The 21,499-nt window shown below is 42.0% G+C and overlaps 1 protein-coding gene across 5 annotated transcripts in view; it reads left to right on the plus strand.

Annotated features, from left to right (window-relative positions):
• Positions 1-21,499, plus strand: part of pcnt (pericentrin) — a 38,781-nt gene that overhangs the window by 3,985 nt on the left and 13,297 nt on the right. For 3 of the 5 annotated variants that reach the window (XM_062439966.1, XM_062439969.1, XM_062439968.1), the window contains 41 exons: positions 453-629; positions 1,081-1,227; positions 1,921-2,070; positions 2,257-3,191; positions 3,277-3,633; positions 3,890-4,304; positions 4,557-4,973; positions 5,065-5,283; positions 5,705-5,800; positions 5,944-6,087; positions 6,298-6,535; positions 6,732-6,811; positions 6,939-7,236; positions 7,375-7,475; positions 7,688-7,799; positions 8,074-8,200; positions 8,372-8,491; positions 8,579-8,636; positions 8,838-8,942; positions 9,096-9,207; positions 9,299-9,339; positions 9,426-9,560; positions 9,683-9,911; positions 10,024-10,174; positions 10,821-11,274; positions 11,437-11,634; positions 11,792-11,863; positions 12,477-12,581; positions 12,862-13,014; positions 13,733-13,879; positions 16,424-16,584; positions 16,939-17,111; positions 17,294-17,475; positions 17,612-17,774; positions 17,987-18,229; positions 18,743-18,975; positions 19,084-19,191; positions 19,569-19,589; positions 19,958-20,194; positions 20,298-20,471; positions 20,727-20,879. In XM_062439966.1, coding sequence (XP_062295950.1) covers positions 453-629; positions 1,081-1,227; positions 1,921-2,070; positions 2,257-3,191; positions 3,277-3,633; positions 3,890-4,304; positions 4,557-4,973; positions 5,065-5,283; positions 5,705-5,800; positions 5,944-6,087; positions 6,298-6,535; positions 6,732-6,811; positions 6,939-7,236; positions 7,375-7,475; positions 7,688-7,799; positions 8,074-8,200; positions 8,372-8,491; positions 8,579-8,636; positions 8,838-8,942; positions 9,096-9,207; positions 9,299-9,339; positions 9,426-9,560; positions 9,683-9,911; positions 10,024-10,174; positions 10,821-11,274; positions 11,437-11,634; positions 11,792-11,863; positions 12,477-12,581; positions 12,862-13,014; positions 13,733-13,879; positions 16,424-16,584; positions 16,939-17,111; positions 17,294-17,475; positions 17,612-17,774; positions 17,987-18,229; positions 18,743-18,975; positions 19,084-19,191; positions 19,569-19,589; positions 19,958-20,194; positions 20,298-20,471; positions 20,727-20,879 — 7,941 coding nt within the window. The remainder of the gene's footprint in view (positions 1-452; positions 630-1,080; positions 1,228-1,920; positions 2,071-2,256; positions 3,192-3,276; positions 3,634-3,889; positions 4,305-4,556; positions 4,974-5,064; positions 5,284-5,704; positions 5,801-5,943; positions 6,088-6,297; positions 6,536-6,731; positions 6,812-6,938; positions 7,237-7,374; positions 7,476-7,687; positions 7,800-8,073; positions 8,201-8,371; positions 8,492-8,578; positions 8,637-8,837; positions 8,943-9,095; positions 9,208-9,298; positions 9,340-9,425; positions 9,561-9,682; positions 9,912-10,023; positions 10,175-10,820; positions 11,275-11,436; positions 11,635-11,791; positions 11,864-12,476; positions 12,582-12,861; positions 13,015-13,732; positions 13,880-16,423; positions 16,585-16,938; positions 17,112-17,293; positions 17,476-17,611; positions 17,775-17,986; positions 18,230-18,742; positions 18,976-19,083; positions 19,192-19,568; positions 19,590-19,957; positions 20,195-20,297; positions 20,472-20,726; positions 20,880-21,499) is intronic. The other 2 variants (XM_062439967.1, XM_062439971.1) reach the window with 1 other exon arrangement.

The following is a 21,499-nucleotide window of genomic DNA, read 5'->3' on the forward strand; positions in this document are numbered from 1 at the left end:
TGTCATTAAAAAATCTGTATTTCTCACGGGCTCGAAGCTGCTATCTGGAGGCTTGATAATATTTAGCATCTCACCTCATTTGAACTCGAGTACCATGTCAGGTTATGGTGAAGTCTATTCCTGGGCTTGAGTTTGGGATTTCTTGGGTGTGCTCTCTTTTTTTTTTTTTTTAGCTGTATAACTCTGACTCATCGCAATCAAGGCTTTTTTTTCTTCTCTACAAGTGGGGACAATCAACAACTTTATAAATACGTTTATTCTTTCTCCTGTGATTTTTAATTATTCTTTGATCCCCTTTTTTTTTGTAACTTTCACAACCGAAGAGGCAAATCTGAACTCTTAATCCTCTTTCACCTTTGACCCCCCCTGAGCTCTGCCATGCTGATAGTGTGGTGGTGCTCGGCGGTCCTGACGTACGTTTCCGTCTACCTCTCATTGTCCTTCCTGCGCAGCTTGCTAGCTTCCGACAGAAGCGGGCGAAAAGCAACGGTGCGGGGGCGACGAAAAAGACGCAGAAGAGGAAGGGCCAGGCTGACTCGCAGAATGACGGCGCGGCGCAAGAACATCATATAGAGCCGGCGCCTTCGACGGCCAAGGACACAGAGCTGAGCGGCAAGACCAACCATGAGGTATACCATGCATCTCATACAGATTATCAGTCAGGCATCAAAAAATTTGAGTTATAGAAGAGTTGAGACATCTGAGTCATGTGGAGCATAAGACTAGTTTGTTATAGTAAAATAACTGGTCATTTTCACCACATCTGATAGTTTTACTGCATGATTTTGACTCACAGCCGTTCACGGGTCACACACAGCCTGACCTCCAGTATCTGTCTAATTGTGTTTTCTCACTGTATGCTTTAACAAGTGGTCCCCCCCCTCACCCCCCCTGCTCGGTAAACATACACATTAGAGAAATGGGTCACTAACCATCACGTTGCCTGTAGGGCATGTTGTCATAGCAACCTGGTCAGGATTAACTGTGGCACTATTTACTGCTTTTTTTTTTTTTTAAGGGAAAGTTCACCCACAGTTATTAGGTGTAAATATTTGTGACACTTTTCTTTTATTCCTTTAGGAACCCCAAGAGCGCGAGAATTCAGAGGTTCAGCAGCAGAGCCAACCACAGAAGGATGAGCCCCCAACCCTGGAGCAAAGCCTGTCCCCTGTCAAAGAGTTGAGGGATGAGGAGCTCGTTGCACTTACTGACAAAGAGCAGCTAAAGGTACATACAGTCTGTGATTAAACATTCACATAGAATATCAGTTATTTAAAGATTTATAATTTTCCACAGTGCATGCTGAATTATCTGACTAAATAATGCTGTCATTTTTCTGTTTTCTAAGTAGTTCCTTTTTGGCTTTATTTTGTTGTTGCTGTTAATGACTCAGATAGGTTAAGCTATGACTTGATGCAAGATGGATTTAATGTGATGTCTACTTGGCGTTCTAATGTGTGCACGTGGAAAATAGGTTCTTAAAAACACCTATAAATCAGCGTTTCTGTGTACATGTCATGTTGCAGTGTATGTAGATGTGTTTGGTCATGTGTTTGGATTTGTCTTCAAGATTTGTTTATCTACTAAAAAATGTTTTGTTTATCTACTAGAAAATATACTAAATAATGCTGTAAGTTTATATATGTGTAGTGGAATGGGGTTAAACAGGGTGTTTAAGTTATGGAAATGTTGTAGTAATATACTGTTTTTGACACTTAAGGCAAATGCTTTTGTCTTTTTTTCTGATCTTATTTTCTATTGTAACCGGCAGCTAAGTAGTCAGTGGTCAAGTCTGCTTTCAGCTTTGCTCCACAAGAGAAAATTTGTTAAGCATTATTTTTTCTTAGGACTGCTGAGAGACAAGTATGTGTTTGTGTATGTCCTTGCCTTTAACATAGTATATTGTTTTTACACTTGCAGCAGTTACAACAGGCTGTGGAGAAGCGTAATGACATAATTGCCAAGCTCAGCTCCAACCTGCAGGAGGCCCTGGCCAGTAGAGACCAGGTACAGCTGGAGGCACAGAGCCTTGCTGGGCAGATTCAGGGGCTACAGAAACAGCTCCAGCTGGTACGTGTTACTCAAAATTATTTGTCTCAGTAAATCCAGAATATTGTTGCCTAAAAAGTATTGCACTTTGTCAAAATACCAGTTTGCCTTTGCAAGTTTTAGTTTTCTGGGTTTTAGGACGAGAACTTCATTTTTCATTTTCACAGCAACTGAGCTTATATCTTCTTTAACTTCTCCTTCACACAGACAAGCGCAGAGTTTCAGCGCATCACAAATCAGTCAGGGCATGAAGTCCTTAATGCTAATCAACAGCAGCGTCAACTTGGCCACGACTCCCAAGATGCAGACCTCAATCATAAGGATGCACCATTGGGGAAATCAGGAAGTGCTGGTCCTGGCTCCCAGTCAAGTGTGGAAAGCTTCGTCGCTGACAGTGACACTGAGACGGACTCTGTTCTGCACAAACTGAGGGCTAAGCTGGAAGAGGAAAAGGAGAACAGCCAACGCATATGTGCAGAACTAGCAGAGGAGAGGGAAAATCACCAACAAGTGCTTTCTTTACTTGAGGAGGAAAAGAGAAGCAGGGAAAATGAGCAAAAAGCAAGGGAAGCACAGCTGCAGGACCTCCAGGCCCACCTGAGACAAGTTCAAACTCAGTGCCTTGAGATGCAGCAGTACAAAAAGGAGAAGGAGAAGCTCAACAGAGAAGTTGTGGAGCTGAGGAAAAGGCTTCAGGAGGAAGAAGATGCAGTGAGGAGATTTAGTGAGGAGGCAGCCAGCTCTGCCCTTCACCTCCAGAGCCTTGAGGAGGAAAGAGGGAGGCAGGAGGAGGAGATGAAGATGCTGAAAGAGGAGCACAGAGAAGAGGTGGAAAGTGTCAGGCAGCTGTTGGAGGAGAGGGAAAAAGAACTTAAGTTCAGAGAGGAAGAAGTTCTCGGACTTAAAGCTTCCAAGAATCGACAGAACCAAGCAAAAGCTGGTTTTAGTTGTGATGAGAGGATTGGTGTAGATGAGGCCAATCTGGAAAGTGGATCTGATCGGGACAGTATGATTGTATCAACAACTGGGGACCTTCTGATGGAGCGGTACTTGTCTTCAGCTCCCCGTGCACACTCGCAGTCTTCAGTGGTCAATGAAAGCTTTGAACATTGCAGTCAGCTGGACATATCTGCAGAATACAGGTTAGAGGAATGACATTTGTTGTCTGTATGTTTCTGTTTTCTACGCTAAATAGATGCTAATTTGTCTCTGTGCCTCTCTTCTCAGTTTTGAGCTGAACAGTGAAGTGTTGGGCGACCAGCCCCTGCTGTCAATTTCAAACTGTCCCTACGAAGATGACGTTGGAGACTTCCACAACATCCCTCAGTGCTCCCCCGGCATCTCGGTCGCCGACGATTCCAATCCTCAGTCTCTGTCTCAGAGGCTTACCAACTCCACATCCGGCAAGCTGGAGATGAGTAACATTTCAGATCAGCATTTTGAGGAGTCAACCCTAGACAAAGAGCTGCTAAATCAGCAGTGTGGGGAGCTCCAAGAGGAGCTGGCCCTCAAGGACAGAGACTTGAATTTGTTAGGAGAGGAAATCATCAAGAGTGCTGAAGAGCTGGAGGAAGCCAGGAGCAGGTAATGAGGTTAATTAGAGCATGTGCAGATCCATTTCTTTGCATTACATATTCCAGTTCTGTTTTTATTTTATCATAGTTGAATTATTTCTCTGTGCAAAGTTTATGCTTGTGCCAACTTAAATTCAATAAATCTGCTTTTCATAGACCAGCTCCTCTTTATATTTGTTAAAGATAACTTAAAATGTATATTAAGTAATTTCATCACTCCATTTTATATCAACTTGGTAACTTTTAACTATCTTTTGTGTGTTCAGGTGGGCCCAAGTAACAGAAGAGCTCAGGCAGGCTCTCTTGGAACTTGAGGAGGAAAAGGAAAAGAGGATACACGTCGAGGAGGAGATGAACTTGAAAGCGTATGAACAAGAAAACCTTAAGAACAAACTCAGTGCCTTATTAAAAGAGAGAGAAAAAGAGAGGGCAGTAACGTTGATGGGAAAGGAGGCTGAAATCTCTGCTGAAACATCCCTGCTAGCCCCTGCTACCTTTCCATCAGTGGAGGGAGATAAACTGGTAGGGGAGCTAAAGAAGGAGAAGGAGTCAGAAGCACTCATGTCTCATCAAAAACAGGAGGAGCTGCTGGTAGTGTCTCTGCAGGAGATTAAGCAGACTGCCGAATCGACCAAACAGAGCCCAGAACTCAGAGATGACAACAAGCTGCCAATACTACAGGTATACTAGTGTAATAAGCTTTCTAAGAAAAACACTATTTTCAGCTCACATTGCCCTGACCCAATGATGTGTTCTGCTCAGTTTTTCCCTGTGTGATTTAGATGAGTTGAAATAATATTATTCAGCAGCAGCAGCAGTCACTGTGATGCACTAAAAGGCTTTAATAAAAGTCAAGGCAATAAATTGTTTGGGAAATTAACATGATAAAATGCACCAAAACCTAAAAGAATTTCTGTTTCTTCCCCTTTCAAGGCTTGTTGTGATGATCTCATGTCAGAGTTAGAGGAAACAAAAGTAAGGCATGAAACCACATCAGGATTACTAGATGAAAGGACTGTGGAGCTTGACACAGCATTGAAGGAGCTCAAAACTACTCGTGCACAGATTCTAACCGTCCAAGCCGAGGTTGATAGACTCCAGGACGAGCTGGAAAAGAGCCACAGCAGTCTGGACCACGCTGAGAAACAGAGAAGTGAACTGGAATCTCAGATTGTCTGCCTGAGAAAAAACTTTGCCAACATGGAGGAAGGGTTGACCCAGGCTGGCCATGAGAAGGAGGAGCACCAGAGAAAGAAAGAAGAAGTGGATGAACAGATTAAAAAGATGGAACAGGTTCTAGAGGAGGAACTTGAACAGTTTGAGAACCTGCTAAAAGCCAAGGATGTTGAGGTGAGATATGCATATTATAACGGTTTCTTTGAATTAGTTAGAATTGGTGCTCTCCAGAGAACATCATGAATATGCAAAAATATTTTCACAGTTGGCTGAAGAGAAGGAGAAATGGGAGGAAGAGAGGCAGGAGAAAGAGAAAGAGCTCCTTGATGTGAGGACCGTCCTGGAGGAGCAGAGGAGGGAGAGAGAAGAGGAGGTGAAGGCTCTACTGGAGAAGCATGTCCTGGCTTTGAAGGAGGCTACAGAGAGGCTCGGGACGTCTCACCAACAGGAGATTAAAGACCTGATGGATAAACATCAACAAGAGGTGCGATTTACAAAATACACAAACTTTAAAGAGCATCAGTTTTACATATTTATAATGGTGCCTATTTTTAAGAATTGGGATGTTAAAAGTTAATTATAAACATTTTGTATTAATCAAACTCCCAGGTCCCATATTTGCTTATTTTCCCACCCAGAGATTGCTACATATTAGATATATGTATGTTATGTGTTACAATGTGTGGAGCTGAAATCCATTTTTAGGCATTTCTACTATTTTGTCATGACGTACTGCTCGAAAAGAAAAAATCACATGTATACAATGTTGCCTGTCACTGTGTAATTTAATACAGATTCATATTAAATATTTTTTATCAGTGAAATTTAAAGAAAGGATTATTCAGACTTGGTTTTCTCTAGTTTTGTCATTTCCTTGATGTGCTTGTCTTGTCTTAAATGTCTAGATTTCGGAGTTGAACACCCACCTGGAGACAAAGCTGCTGGAGCAGGAAGCCACTAAGGAGGAAGAACAGAAGAGACAGATCAGCCTCATCAAACAGGTATTAGAAAAGGCAAAATTTCCCCATAGTGCTCAGAATTACTCAGACATCTGTAATCAAAGTTCTTAAACGTTTGTATACTTTTACCGTTGTTTTATATTATTTTTCAGCTTCTGCTATTCTTTGTATTCCCTCCTCTGCAGGTGACTGAGCGTGAGCATGAGAGGATGATGTCAGAGCTGGTTGCCAAACACAATGAGGAGATTAGTCAACTGCGGACAGCGCTCTCCCTGGAGTTGAGAGAGAGCATGGAAGCTGCCCACCAGGCGGAACTGCAGCAGGTTCAGGTATACTATTTACACACCCACACACACACACACACACACACACACACACACACACACACACACACACTTACTCACTAACAATGTGACATACTCAAGACTCAATAAGAGTGTCACTTAAATGCCTACATGTATTTCTCTCCGGACATGCTGTCATTACTTGATGCAGGAAAGCTTTGACATGATCTGCACCTTATGTTTTCATTCCCGAAGGCCCAAAAAACCTGCGAGTTTGAAGCATTGCGCCTGAGCCTGACAGACGTCCACATGTCCCAGGTTCAGCTTTCTCAGATAAACCTGCAGCCTGACTCTGCTCAGGCCTCCCTGAGGGAGACATTTGCCCAGGAGACTTCCCTGTTGCGGGTTGGGCATCAGTCAGAGCTGGACCTGATCAGACTGCAGAACCAGGAGCAGCAGGAGAGACTGCTTGAGCTGCATCACAGAGACATGGGTGAGTCTGAGTGCTTTGTGTTCAGTCAGTGTTCTTCTTTATGTCTTCCTTTGAGTGCAATTAACTCATGTGCTCTTATGGATGTGGTAACTCGCCCTCATTTGTTTAGAAGCTTGTGCAGGAAAAACTACAGTGACAGATGTAACTATTTTTATGTAGATGAATCCTTTCATTTGTGTCGTATATCTATGTTCAGATGAGTTGAAGCAGCAGTGGGAGACTCGTGTTACTCAGGAAAGAGCTTCCATGCAGGAAAAGCAGGCCAAAGACATACAGGTAAAGCTTTATAGAAAAATTGTCCTTCTAATATTGCATTTGATCATTGCAGTTCTGTGATTTATTGGCCAAGTGGAAGTCATTTGAATTATTTATTTCAGTTAATCATGTTCTTTTCTTCTCACAGACTCTAAGGTCAAAGTGGGTGAAGGAAGCTGAAAGCACCCAGTCAACCCTCCAGAAATCTCTCTCAGAGACACAGGACAGCCTTACTAGCACCCAGACAGAACTTGCCAACATTCAGGCCTCCCTCACCCAGACCAACAAAGCTCTCACTGAAGCCCAGGCAGCTCTTTCCCAGACCCAGTCAGAGCTTAGGGATTCAAAGGCCAGGTTGGAGGAGGTCCAGAACTCCAGTAAGGAGCAGAACCAGAAACTAGAGGAGGAACTAAAACAGGCCTGGACTGACAGGGATGCCGCTGCTCGTGAGTCGCAGAGATTTGCAATATCTATAGTTATTTTAATTTATGATATTGCTTTATGCACATTTTGCAAGCAGTGTATATATTGTATCCTATAAAATAAATAGGTTCAAGCTTTTCTCTTTTGTGAATGCTGTTTAGGTGCTCTGGAGGAGTTGGTTTCTAGTCACAAGGCAGTGCTGCAGGAGAAAGAGCAGCAAGCACTCCACCTAGAGGAGAAGGAACAGCAACTGCAGCAGGAGGTGAGTTCATAGGAGCACATTAACTGTAGTGAAATTACCTTATTTTTTGTTTCAGTACTCACAGCACAAACAGGCAAAATGATTGAACTTTTGTATTCCCCCCCCCCCACTTACAGACATTTCAATAATTTGTCTGGCATTAGTCTCTGGAATAACAGGAAACACACAAATATTCAAATCAAACCTTACAATACTTCCTCTGTGTCAACCAGGTATTGCGCTTACAGGAGGAGAAGGCCTTGCTGAAACAGAGTTCAGAGCAGGAAGTAGGTCAGCTGTGGACCCAGCTGGAGTGCATGAGGGCTAGTCGTCAAGAGTTGGGAGGTAAGATTGATAAATCTGCGTGACGTCCGAGTACTTAATGTCCATCTACTGGATTTTATGAAAACTTAGTAAAGAAATTAAATGCTACCTATGTACAGTATGTGGGGCATGTTTAAAATATCTTTTTTCATTGCCTGTCTGCTGACAATGATGAAATGTGATATTATAGAGGAAGGGGAAAACAGAATAACTTCACTCTCAGACATCAATTGCATGTGTACATTTCAAATAACTATTTTTTTCTGTTTTTGTTATCTACCTTATCGTCCCACAGAGCTGAAGGAGCAGCTGCTTGCTCGCTCATCTCGTGTTGATGACATGGAGCGCCTGAAGACAGAATTTAATGAACAAAAACAAGAAATCAAAGAGCAGAATGAGGCTGAGCTCGAAAGCCTCAGGAGGTATGTGTGCACAAACAGGCCCAATGTTTTTATTTACACAGTCTTTGTTGTTTACTGAACTGATTTGCACAGTGTAACCTTGTATTTTGTTCATGATATGTCAGTCTTTAACTTCCCACTTTCACATTGAAAATTGAAAATTATGCACATTTTAATGCACTCCTCCTTCAGGTACTTTGAGCAGCGGTTGCGAGCAGCAGAGGAGAGCTACAGAGAGGAAATTGCTCTGCTCCAGCTGAGGCTGGTAGAACGTGCCTTGGAAGAATCCGTGCTTAAAACCGCAGATAACAGGTATGCCTGCAGATCAGCGTCTAAGACCAGATATATGTGCTGCTAACCTTGATTAAGGTCTTTTAATATCAGCGCCTTTGGTTTCAGTTTCATATCTCAAGGTCAAGCTGAAGATGAAAAGGATGATGTGCCGGAGAAACATAAGGTAAAGGTGCACACATTATGTTTGCAAATTAATAGCATCAACATTTTAAAGACCTGCTGTCATCAGATAAATCTGGAGCATGGAGTCTGACATTTTGAAACCACTGACCAAGTAAAAAAGTTGCTTAATAGTATTTTTCTGCAGTTATTTTAGTGTTCTTCATTACAAAGTATTTTAAGCATCATGTTATGTCTCATACAGGAAAACCTTGAGAGTTTGCACCTGGAGCTGGAGGAGAAACATTCAACAGAGCTGGCCAGCCTACGATCCTCTCTGGCTGTTTCCTTTAAGGAAGAGCTGCAGCAGGTCAGACACAAACCTGGTCCCTCCATCCTTCAGTCTTCTTTCTCCTTTTCCCCCCACAAAATTAGAAGATAAGCTACAAAAGTGAAGAGGTTTTTTGGAACAGGTGTCCTGCCCCTTTTATTTATTAGTTTTATGTCATTACATGTGCTTTAGGTGCGTTCAGACCTCACAGACTATTACTATGAAGAACTGCAGGAGATGAAGACTCGTCATGCCCTGGAGCTAGAACAGCTCAGAGCCAAACTCTCTGACCGTCACCTACAAGGTACTATATGCATACATGTAAAACATTTGCAGGCTGGTATTAAAAGGCAGTCAAGTTAAAAAAATATATCCTTTAATTGTCTTTCTAATAGACCTCACCAGAGTCCATTTGGAGGTGGCAAGACAGGTTGAGGTGAGAAGATAATCAACTACTCTGTGCTTCAAATAACCTACTGAATTCATTGGCCATATCATGAAAAACTATTGTAATTTTGATAGGTGGAGGTTGAACAGAGGATGTGGTGTTATACTGAGGAGCTGCAGGCAAGAATGACAATCATCCACACCCTGGAGAACAAACTGGCTGACTTGAGCAAACAGCATGAAGCAGAAATGCAGAACAACACACAGAAGGTAAAGAAAAGGGAAAAAAAGACAATTTAAGGGGTGGCATATATATATGAATACAACAACGTATTTACTAGTACAATATGATCATTTCAAAGCATAGTGTTTAAAAGTTGGAATGCTGTCAGTTCAAGCAGGAGTTTGCTGGGGAGCTTGTTCATCTTGAGGAAGCTCAGAAACTGGAGGAGACGAAGAGGATGAGAGAAGAGCTCCAAGAGAAGCACGAAGCTGAGCTCTCTGCCTTGAAGACAGACCTTGAGAGGGAGACGGGGAAGGAGAGGACATGCTTGGAAAAAGCACTCAAGGAAGAGAGGGAGAAGTTGAAGTCTCTACAGGCTGCTCTGGACAACAATGACAGTAAGATCATTTGGCAGATCTCAAAGGAAAACACATTGGTTTGATTAGATCAGTTTGTTATAACTTCCACTAGTTGTTCTCCCTCAATTTTGTGTAACACATTGTGTTTTAGGCCCACAGGTCCTATTAGCGAGCCAGAGACTGGAGGCCCAGTATAACTGTGACCTGCAAAAGGCAAAAAGCTGCATGGCAACAGAAATCAAGGAGCTCACTGCTCTCCTCCAGGAGCAGAGTGAGGAGCGGCTATGCCAAGCAGAAGAGAGGTGAGTTAGCCCAGCTCGAGGTCAATGATTAGAACCTGCAACCCAGGTCATTTTTTTGTCACTATGTTAAGCAAGTTGGTTATTATACAGTCCATGTAATTTAAAAAAAAAACACACAACATAAAGCTGAAGAAGTGCATATACATATAAAATTATTTTCAAGGTTTATTTTGTACCTTTAATTCATCATTTTTGTCGTAAAGTAAAAAGGTAATGTTCAACACAGTTTCCTGGTGTGAAGTGGAATCTCTTCTCCTCTTTAAAATTGTTGTGACCTTTTATTTTGAACACCAACATTTTAGCTGCAGTGTTGCTTTCATGGTCTGACCGAATGTTATGCACTATGATAAATCCCTGGTTACTTTCCTTAAATCTTATATAAAACGCTTTTGAAATCTGCAGTTTCATCCCCTCTGCTTTAAGGTAGATTTAATGTTCTGTGAGTTAAGTGATTCTGTGTGTGTGTGTGTGTGTGTGTGTGTGTGTGTGTGTGTGTGTGTGTGTGTGTGTGTGTGTGTGTGTGTGTGTGTGTGTGTGTGTGTGTGTGTGTGTGTGTGTGTGTGTGTGTGTGTGTGTGTGTGTGTGTGTGTGTGTGTGTGTGTGTGTGTGTGTGTGTGTGTGTGTGTGTGTGTGTGTGTGTGTTCAGGTTTCAAGAGGAAAAAGCAGCATTGGAGCAGTGTTTGGCCCACAAATATGAAATCTCTTTGGCAGAGCTTAAGAACAAACATCAAACTGAGCTGGAACACAACAGAGCAACACTCCTGAATAAACACTCCCAAGAGATGGACACACTCAATGCCAAACACAAAGCCCAGCTCGATTCACTCAGTACCAGTCACAGAGATCAGCTTTCAGCTATAGCCGCTGAGCTTGAATCCAAGCACAACGTTGAGCTTGTTGCCTTGGAAGCAGCCCTCAATTCCAAACGAAAGACAGACCTTGAAAGTCTTGAGGCTGTCTGTCAAGAAACCAGTCAGGCTCAACTTGAAGCTCTAGATGCAGAGCTGGCTCGCAAACACCAGGAAGATAAGGATGAATTGGAAAAGAGGATGCTGGGTAATATGGACACTTTAGAGGCCACATACCTGAAAGAAGTTCAAGTAAGGACACACAATTCATAGAAAGTAAAACACAATGTCAATCCTTATGGTAGGCCTTAAAATGCTTTCAAATCCTTACAATGACCATATTGTGTATTTTTCTCTGTTTGTAAGTACTTGAGTACCTTTTTTTTTTTAATGCCATCGTCTTTTTAATCTCAGACATTGCGTGATGAAATGGTCCAGCTTGAAGAGAGACACTGTCAAGATGTTAATCGTCAGAAGTCGGAGCATCAGCAGATAATGGAGCATCACGTCGCAGAGCAGCTGTCCATCAGGGAGGAGCTCAGGAAGGAGCTGGCTCAGCTGCACATGGAGAAGTTCAACGCCATGGCAGCAGAGCTAAGCCACGTTCACAAGGTGAGAAAAGATGCTGGGTAGTTGATCCCCAGGCTGCTCTTGAACATATATAACAAGTAAGAAGTAACTGTCCACTTTTAATATGAATGTCTTATGCTTAAAACCAACTTGGAACAGCATGAAAATGAGTTTCTATACTTCATGATTGTTTTTACAGACTGAGCTGTCTGCTCAGAAAGAGGCCTTAGATGCTGAACACTGCAGAGCTCTGGAGGACCTTAAGAAGCAGGTACCTATCCAGTCATCTCTACATGATTCTCTAAAAAAGCTGAGATTTTTAGTTACATTATCATGAGGACACTGGTGAAAGCATGAGTGCAATGTTTGTACATTTAATTTCAATGTGTAAAAGTTGTAGTGATAGATGGAAAACAGTGATTTTTAATTGCCCGGGAGCAAAAGTTAAACATACAGTGCCTGGCCAAAAAAAAAGTCGCCACCAAAAAAAGAGGTCACACAATCTTATATTTCGTTGGACCGCCTTTGGCTTTGATTACGGCACGCATTCGCTGTGGCATTGTTTCGATAAGCTTCTGCAATGTCACAAGATTTATTTCCGTCCAGTGTTGCATTAATTTTTCACCAAGATCTTGAATTGATGATGGGAGAATCGGACCACTGCGCAAAGTCTTCTCCAGCACATCTCAAAGATTCTCAATGGGGTTAAGGTCCCTGACTCTGGTGGCCAATCCATGTGTGAAAATGATGTCTCATGCTCCCTGAACCACTCTTTCACAATTTGAACCTGATGAATCCAGACTTCTCTTAACTTCTCTTTACTGATTTCCAGTTTGATGTTGTTTTAATGTTCACTTGTCTTGACATCATGTGCACTTTCTCAGGTTTTGGAGCTGGAGCAACAACACAGCACTGCTCTTCAGGAGCTCTCGCATTACTACACTGCTGAGAAAGAGAAACTCGTCGGACAACACGAACTCCAGCTACAGGTATGTGTTTACTGCCTGTATGTGAATCTGTTTTTCATAGCATGAATGAACATCCCCTGTTCTGCCTGGCGAGCTGTTTTTAGCGGTTGTCACTGGAGTTCTTGCTTACAGCCCATTAGAGAAGGGATTACACAGAGTCATTGTTCATCCTTCATGATGATGTATTTGTGTGAAGAAGCGTATTTATTTGGATTTTAATTTTAATTTTAGAATGAATGTTAGCATTTGACCATCTGCGTATTGACGGTATTAAATACAATACACTTGTCTACTGTATTAGGAGCTGAGGAGCCTCTCTGCACGAGAATTGGAGGCATGTCGCAGGGAGCTGGAAGAGGAGTCGACGAGACAACGCCAGCACTTCCTAGAAGAGGCGGAGCTCCTCAAAGTCCAATCAGAGGAGAGGCTGCAGGACAGGCTTAATCAGCTGAAGGTAAAAAGAGGGAGCTGCTTGAAATGGTGAAATGGGTGTGGTAAAGATTGTAGTTTTAAGGCTGCCTTTTCTTAAAGAACCTTTTGTGACCATGTTTTTTCTGCATGTAATAAATTGAAATATATTATAATGGTATTTCCCAGTTCTTAAAAAAAAAAAAGTTGTATATTTATTCGACTGTGAGTGCCTTTTGGAAATGCTGTTATGTAATAGCTCTGGATTATTAAGAGCTGTAGAGTGTATGTGTGTTGTGGCGTTGTCCTCTCTAAGCTTCAGCCGCACCAGTCCTAGTGTTAGTTCTTCCTCTTGGACTCTGTCCCACTGGAGCTTTATTCAAACCCAGTTTCCACATAATCCAACCATCATCATATATGTAGATATGTTCCTGTCCGTCTGTTTCTCTGCTCTCTGATTATGTGTGCTGCTGAGCTGTGCATGTGCTTGTGGTGCAACCATCTGAACAGTGGCTAAATGGGATGTATCTAAGCTTTTTATCCTCTGATGCAGAAGGTTTTAAGGCTGAAGGTACTTTTTTTTCAGACATTTAGCATTTAAACATCTGAAATGGGCAGCAGTCAGCCATGAGCCCAGTGAGACATGGCGAGAGATCTTTGTAGCTGGGGAACAAATAAATATACTCTGTGTCCTTTAAGGTGGTGATCTGCACCTTTTTTATTTAAACATTTTTTTTATTCACGCATTTCTGCTTCTTTTGAAGACTGAGTTTGAAGAGCAGAAGGAGGCGGAGCTTGAGGACCTGAGGCGGAGCTTTGCATCTGAACAAGAGGAGAAGGAGCGCAGCTACACCGGCAAAATGAGCCAGCTCACTGCCCAGCTGCAGCAACTAGATGCTGTGGTAGCCCAGGTACCACACACACACACACTCTCTCTCTCACACGCACGCACGCACGCAAAAACACCCAACCCAGTCCATTATATTTATGTTTTACATTTTTATTTTTTTCAGTTCAAATTAAAAGAGTTGAGAGTGAACCTATGAATTCACTGTACAACAGGCAAGACTAGACAGGTCTCAGACAAAGGTGTTGTATCATGGGTAACACGACATGGATGTTGAGGTTTATAGGAAAGTCTTAAAGGTGACAAAAAAGACTTGGAAACCGAAAGACAGTCCTAGATTTAACAGCAAGAGAAGAATATTGCTGCTGAGGCGTAACATCCACGCTATATTTTCATCAAGTATCATCTGGCATCGGATTACATCTTTTTAAAGAGATTATCACGTTCATGAATTGCCAGACTAATCTGGTGTGTGTGTATGTATGCTTTTTGTGCCCCTCGCTTGAAACAGGTCAGATGGCAAAATAATCTGTAAAGTCAAATGCAAAGCCACATCTTTCTCTCTCTCTTTCTATTCTGTTAGAAGTCAGTGGAGTAAAGCTGTATTTTGACTTTTGGTTGTTGTGGAGATGTGAAGCACACTGAAACCTTTGTTTGTTATTCCCCTGGTTACTGATCAGGTAAATAATCAGTACACTACTAAAATGTCTCGTTTCTTTCCAAAAAAACAGTTTTGACTTCATATAAATGTGTAGTGAATCACTACTAGTCTTATGCTAATGCTAAATGTTGTTTTAACAATCAGCATAAACATATTTTATGTATGTATATATTTTGTTTCCATGGCACCTGCCCAGCTTGGCTCGTTCATAGTGAGATATTAACACTCAAACACCCTCAACCCCCCCATGAGATTAGAAACGGGTCTGAAGAGAGGCTGGGAGGGTGCTGTTGTCTGGGCAACAGCATTGTTTTGTTGAGGCAGGTGGTTGCATGACGAGCGTTTGATGGGAGGGAGAGGGAAAAAGAGAGGGAAGACCTGTTGAAAGGAGAGGGATAGAATGAGCTGCCTGAAGAAGGAAATTTAAGAAAATTCAGTTCAGATCTGAAAGAAAACTACTGCGAAAAAGTGCAACAACGCTTCCAGAAATCTGCTCGCCTCACTCCCACACCAACTTGGCGCTTAAGCGGAGCATTTCTGCCAAGGATGCCTGATGACTACAGTCAGTATATCTGTGTACATATATGCATAATGCTGATTTTTAAGGGTTGTGTGTTTCTGAAAGTGTTATATTTTATCTTTTTGGTTTGCTGGTTGTTGACTCTGTAAAAAGTGTGTTTCTCTGTGAGGACAAACATATGGTTTTGATCCCCTTTTTGTACAGAACATAACTTCTGCTTTTGTCATGCTCTTGGCTCTGATAACACTTTGATGAACTTCATTATGAATAAAGCATAAAAACAGTTAAATACATCATGCTATATTATTGATATGAGACCTGGTGTAAAGGAGAACAGTTGTGTGACATATCTTATTTTTGGTGGATTTAGATAGAAGCTCACACTGGTCTGTACCCTGCTGCTCAAAGATAGTGGATGCTTATTTTATAAACACAGCTAGATGGCAATGAGCCAGTCTTTGAATTTGAGTCATTTGGAACTTCTTGCCATCACTGTTTTTAGTTTGTTGTTTCTGGCAGTTCCCTTTTAAGGAATTCACTCCCTTTGGATGTAAGATCTTTGGACATCTTTTAAAAAGCAGCTTGAGTCCCACCCGTTGAGACTAGCCTGGTCTTTTTATGCTTCCGCCGATGATAGCTGAGGCCAGAGGCATTATGTTTTTAAGTTGTCAGTCTGTCCCATTCTTGTGAATGTGATATCTCAGGAGCACCTTCCGGGAATTTCTTCAGATTTGGCACAAACGTCCACTTGGACTCTGGATGAACTGATTAGATTTTCATGGATAAAGCTCAAAGTCACTGTGACCTCACTAAACACAATTTACGCCATAACTCAATTCATACACTAATCATGACAAAGTTTCACACAAATGTCTAATAGGATAAAATGAAAGGTCTACTCCACTGTGACAAAGTTCTGTAAAAACACTTCTCTGTCAATTATTCAACGCTGTAACTCAGGACCATCTCACATTTGGTTAGATACTGAATTGGTGACACTAATCTTGGGGGCCCGTCTTGAAACTGTAGTGACTGTAAAGATCTTCTGTGCTGCCGGGTTGAAGACGTGTGTGTGAAACATTGACCAATTGGTAGCTTCTTTGCAGCAGCATTCATATCTGAAACATTGTCTTACTGTCACAGCTACAGCTTTGTTCTATCACAATCAGCTTTATTACCCAAACATTTGAACACATACTAGGAAAATACAATAGATACATTTTTTTATTAAATTCTTTCAAAGTTTTCACAACTGATATTATGAATCTGGACAGACATGGATCTTACTTACACTTAAACCTAACACTCTGCACACATAGATATATTATAAACAAGCACAACAGAGGAGAAGTATCATATTATTAGGCTTGTGTTACGTGTTGGTAGAATTTACAAGCTCTCCTCTGTCAATTACTTTCTCTCCTCAGCTGCGAGCAGAGGTCTGCTGTCTGCAGGGAGAGTTAGAAGGGAAGCGTGCCGAGATGGACACCTTGGACACCCTCCTCCAAAGAAGGGAGCGAGAGAGTCAGGAAGGAGGCAACCTTCTTAAGATGCTCACTGACGACCTACAGATGGCTAAAGGGGAAAGGTAAATAACGTTCAGTGTTGGTTCTTTCATATGTGGACTAGCCATCAGTTAATGCTGATTAATTTACCCTGGAGACTCAGTTCAATATTCCACATGTCAGGCACTTTTAATTTGAAACTTGAAATTTGAAAAAACATGAAATTAGTTGTATACGTTGTGACTTCTCAGAAAAATAATAGTTTTAAAAAGGATTTTATTGCCTTTTTAAAAATGTGGAAATAAACTTGTCACACCACCAATATTATACAGTATGGTTGTGCTTTGGCTTATTTTTCTAAACCTCTCTACAAACTCAACTGGATTTATTTGTGTGAATATTATTTAGCCTAGTGTTTAAATCTCTTGTTCTCCCAGACGTAGCCTCCATCAGGCCAATGACAAGCTGAAGAAGGTGCTGATTGAGATGCTTCGCAGCACCATTGCAACAGAAGAGCTCATTGGACAAAAGATCAGTGCCAGAACCAAAACCTCTGAGCAGGGAGCCCATCAGAAAAGTTCAACGGGGAACAAAGATGCACAAGAATCAGGTCTGTGAACTTCTGTTTCTTGTTTAAATTTAGAAAATGTGTAGATCTTCACTGAAGTTTTATTAAACATACAAACACTCAATGCATGGTTTCGATTCCTGATTAGATAAAACTGAAAATATTTAAAAATAAAAATATTTGCATTCATGCATTAGGTAATTCTGACCTGTTTTATTTTAAAGGTATTTCAGTCGCGGATATGTCAGCGGAGGACATGGAGCTGACACATCTACTCTGTGAGAGCCTGCTCATTTCAGACACACAGATCAACCCTGGAGGAGAGGAAGCAGCTCTGAATGCCTGCAGCAGACTGCGTCACACTGTAGACACACTACTGGAGCTGCTCAACCACGCCAACACACAGGTAAAGCATATATTAGACCAATAAATACTCCTAGATGTGTTTCTCAAGAATCATATTCACAGCAGGAATGTTAAAACTCTCTTCTCAAGCAAACAAACCTCTCTGATAATCTTGGGTTTCTTACTTTTTTCTCCAGCTGGAACAGACTCATGATGTCCACCTCTCTCTTGAAGAAAAGTTCTCCCAGGGCAGAGAAGACTCCGCCCAACTCCTTGAGCAGCACAAGCTCTTATTGGACCAGCTTGATCAGGAGGCGAAGCTGAAGAGTCATCTCCAGCTGGAGCTCCACAAGTCAGAGGGTGAGTGCCGTGTCCTCTTTGGCAGCACAAGAGAGAAGTCAAGTAAAGCCAAGTTACAGTAGTTAATCCACTAGCTGTTAACACGCCTTGCTGTTCTGGGAGTTTTCCAAGTTACGCAGTCGACTAACCTCAACAATCTGTGAGGCTGAGTGTAAGTATCTCAAACATGTCCTTTCTTCCCTTCACATGAACTCTTTGCGTAATGTGTTCAGGGCTACTGGACGGCTACGTGGCTGAAAAAGCCATCCTAGAGGAGACTCTGCTGCAGAAGGAGGGACAAGAGGAGAGACTAGTGAAGGAGCTGGAGGACCTTAAGCTGAAGCTGCACCAGATGCAGGGCCTCAAGACGGAGATGGACAACCTTAGAGCGAAGCATCAGGAGCTCAGTGAGGAACATGCAATTCTCCTGCGTCAGAAGGAGCATCTCTCAGCTGATCTGGGAGAAAGGGAGAAAGGTGAGCGGTAGCCAAGCAGTACATCATGATTCCTACGTCTTTGTCTGCATAAAAATGTTATGTGACCTCATTAGTGAGCTTGACCACACGCTTATGTAATGTCTGTGCTCAGATGTGTCTTCTCTCCGTAGGCCATTGGCTCAAATTAGATCCTGACGCAGGTTTGTGGGTCAGAGTGGAGTATGAGTGTGATAGGGGGGGTAGGGATGAATATGCAGTATATTTGCTGTGCTGTGTGAGGTTGGGCTCTGTAACACTGCCATTGCCAGTAGCTCGTAGCAAAGACTCTTGGAGTGCTGTGTCTTTTTTTTTCTAATTATTTTTATCTATCTATCTCTATCTAGATTAGAGAATGCAAAGGCAAAGTATGTGTTTAAACCACTCATCTATGCCTTCCCTGACTTTAATGCTTTGTGTGTCTCTGTGTGTGTGTGTGTGTGTCTGTGTTATGTATTTACACAGAAATATTTTCCCCTAACCTACTTTTCTCTTTTTTATTTTTTATTTATTAAGCTCTACTGTCAGAGGCAGAGCGTTTGACACAGGACAGGCTGGACTTGCAGCGGCAGGCAGAAAAGGACCACAGCACTCTGTCACTGCGTCTCAGGGCCCTGGAGAGGGAGCTAGAAGAGCAAGAAACAAAGGGCCTGGAGACAGAGCTGCACCACAAGACCCACACTGAAGATCTCAACCAGCGCGTCCAAGCACTCGAAAAGCTGTTGAAACACAATCGGCAGTTTATAGAGGTAAGTTTTTACTTCTTTGAAATGTGAATGCTCATGTAAAATTAGCCCTTTTAATATGTAATTCTTTATAACTACTTTGCATGTGTTCTTTCTTTATTATGCATTCAGGAACAAGCTGTTGAGCGTGAGCATGAAAGAGACGAGTTCCAGCAGGAGATCCGAAGGCTGGAGGCCCAACTCAGACAGACGGCCAGCGGGGATGTCAAAGGACACAGGGTGAGGTGCATTCATGTGATGGGAAGTATATAAAGCCTGAAGGGGAACTGTTTCAGATGTTCAGCACTCTGTTACATTACAGTGAGTTGGTGTTCCCCATGCCACAAAAAAGAGTTTCCATAAGTAGAATAGCTGTTTTTTTTAACAGTATCACACAAATGCTTTCATTTCTAGATACAAGAGGACAGTAAAAGTGCCTAGCATTTGCAGTTTTTGAGCTTTTTGATGTGTTTGCTGTGCTGAGTGTGTAGTGTACTGCTGTTTGGATTGTAAACCATTACTACTTACAGAGGTTGAAGTGATGAATGTATTGTTTGTTTGCCAACGAGCCTGACTTTTGCCATGTGTTTATCCCTGTGCTGAACGGATTGCTGTAGTTTGAGGACTTGGTTCTGCAGGTATGAATTCGAAAAGTAGCCCACTTCTCCTAGCTCCTCTTACTCTGTGCATGGCGTTTATTCTACACCATTATTTCTGTGCAATCATCCGTAGATACATTTTAGTGCTTATGCTTCTACATTCATTACCATTTCGTCATCCATTTGCTGATATTCATTTGCCTCTGTTCCTCACTTCATTGCTATTTCACTTCCATCTTACCACTCTCTGGAATGGCATGACTTCAACAATCACTACCAGTGGCTGCAGAACCGGAATGGCTTATTTAGCTGAAAATCATGTAGTTTTTTACATATGCAAATCACTGTGCTGCTTATAACTCTTGACACCTGTTATACAAAATGCTGTCCCCTGTATATGTCTGTAGGTGGAGAGTCTACAAGCCATCATCAAAGACAAGACAGAGGACCACGACTCCTTGATCACAGCCAATCAGCAAGCACAGCGCGATCTCACCGAACGCAACGAGGAGATAGACAAGCTAGCTGGACGAATCAGAGAGCTTGAGCAGGCCTTGCTCAGCAGCGCTGAGAGTAACAGATCTGTCAGTCAACTTGAACAAGAGCTTAACAGAGTCAGGTTGAGAGAACAGGAGCTCACACAAGTAAGAACAAATGCACACGTCAAATTAAATTGACTTAAGTGTCAGTTTGTGCCCTTACTTTTTTCCCCTCATGAATTCACTCATCTACTCCTCCTTCTGTCAGGATAAACAGGCGCTGGAGCAGCAGCAGCTGTCCAGCAGGCTTCAGATCTCAGCTCTGCAGTCCAAACTGGATGAGACAAGACACTGTTACCTTGACAATGCGCGTGACCCCACCCAGGAGCTCAGGGATGCCCTGGACACTGCTCAGCAGAGCCTACAGAGCAAGGAGCAAGAGGTCTGTAAGATTTTATACTAATATTTGTAGCTGAGATGGTTTGAGCTGATTGATGGTCGCTGATTGGTGCAACTGACTGGAGTGCCACCTTGTGGTACCAATCTGAACATGTAGACAGATTTAATCTGTCTTTTATAAACCACCAGAAGGACTAGAAATCTCTTAAAATATGTGCAGAAAATTATGTTACAATTATAGAATTCAGATTTTTATAATAATTATATCTTGTTTAATCAGTACTGTTATGTTTCTTAGGTTGAAGGCCTGTTCAGCCAGCTGGAAAATGTGCAGAGGGACTTGAGCATCAAAGAGGTCGAGCTGAAACACCTCACGTTACAGCTGGAGATGCTGACCAACCGGAACACAATTCATGTTAATGAGCTTCATGAACAGATTGCTGTCCTTAGGGTAAGAGCTACTTGTCTTTATAATGAACTGTTTAAATTACCTCCATAATAAGTGATTTTTTTATTTATTTTAATGAATTTTTTTAAAGATTTTTCCGGCACAGACGCCTTTTTTAACAGTAGACAGACAGGAAACAGGAGAGAGAAGGGAGTGTGACATGCAGCAAAGGACCTCCAGCCGGGATTCGAACCGGGTCGGCTGCGTATGTGGCATGCGCACTAACCACTCGACCACCTGCGCGCCCATAATAATTGATATTTACTTATATTTAGACAATAGCTATATAAGCTCTTCTTCTGGAGGTAGAGAATTTGGCTTGAAGTATGTTATTTGTCATTTCTGTAGGTTTGCCCAAGAAAAGTCTTTTTCAATTGTTGAACATTCTGTGGGAACAAAGACGCAAATTACTCCTATGTTTGGAGTTGTGTCTGACCTGGTGTACAATAATTATACATGGGAAGGAATGTTTACAACCTGAGAACAGATAAAAGCATATTCCAGTGTAATTTTGGATGTGTTTTTTTCTTTTTTCTTTTATGTTTCAAAGGGCTTCATGTTCGTATGATTTTGATTATTTTATGTTCTTTCTCTGTCAATCTAAATAAAAAGAGACTTACAAT

The sequence above is a fragment of the Scomber scombrus genome, chromosome 19, assembly GCF_963691925.1.
Source record: "Scomber scombrus chromosome 19, fScoSco1.1, whole genome shotgun sequence".
Classification (NCBI taxonomy): domain Eukaryota; kingdom Metazoa; phylum Chordata; class Actinopteri; order Scombriformes; family Scombridae; genus Scomber; species Scomber scombrus.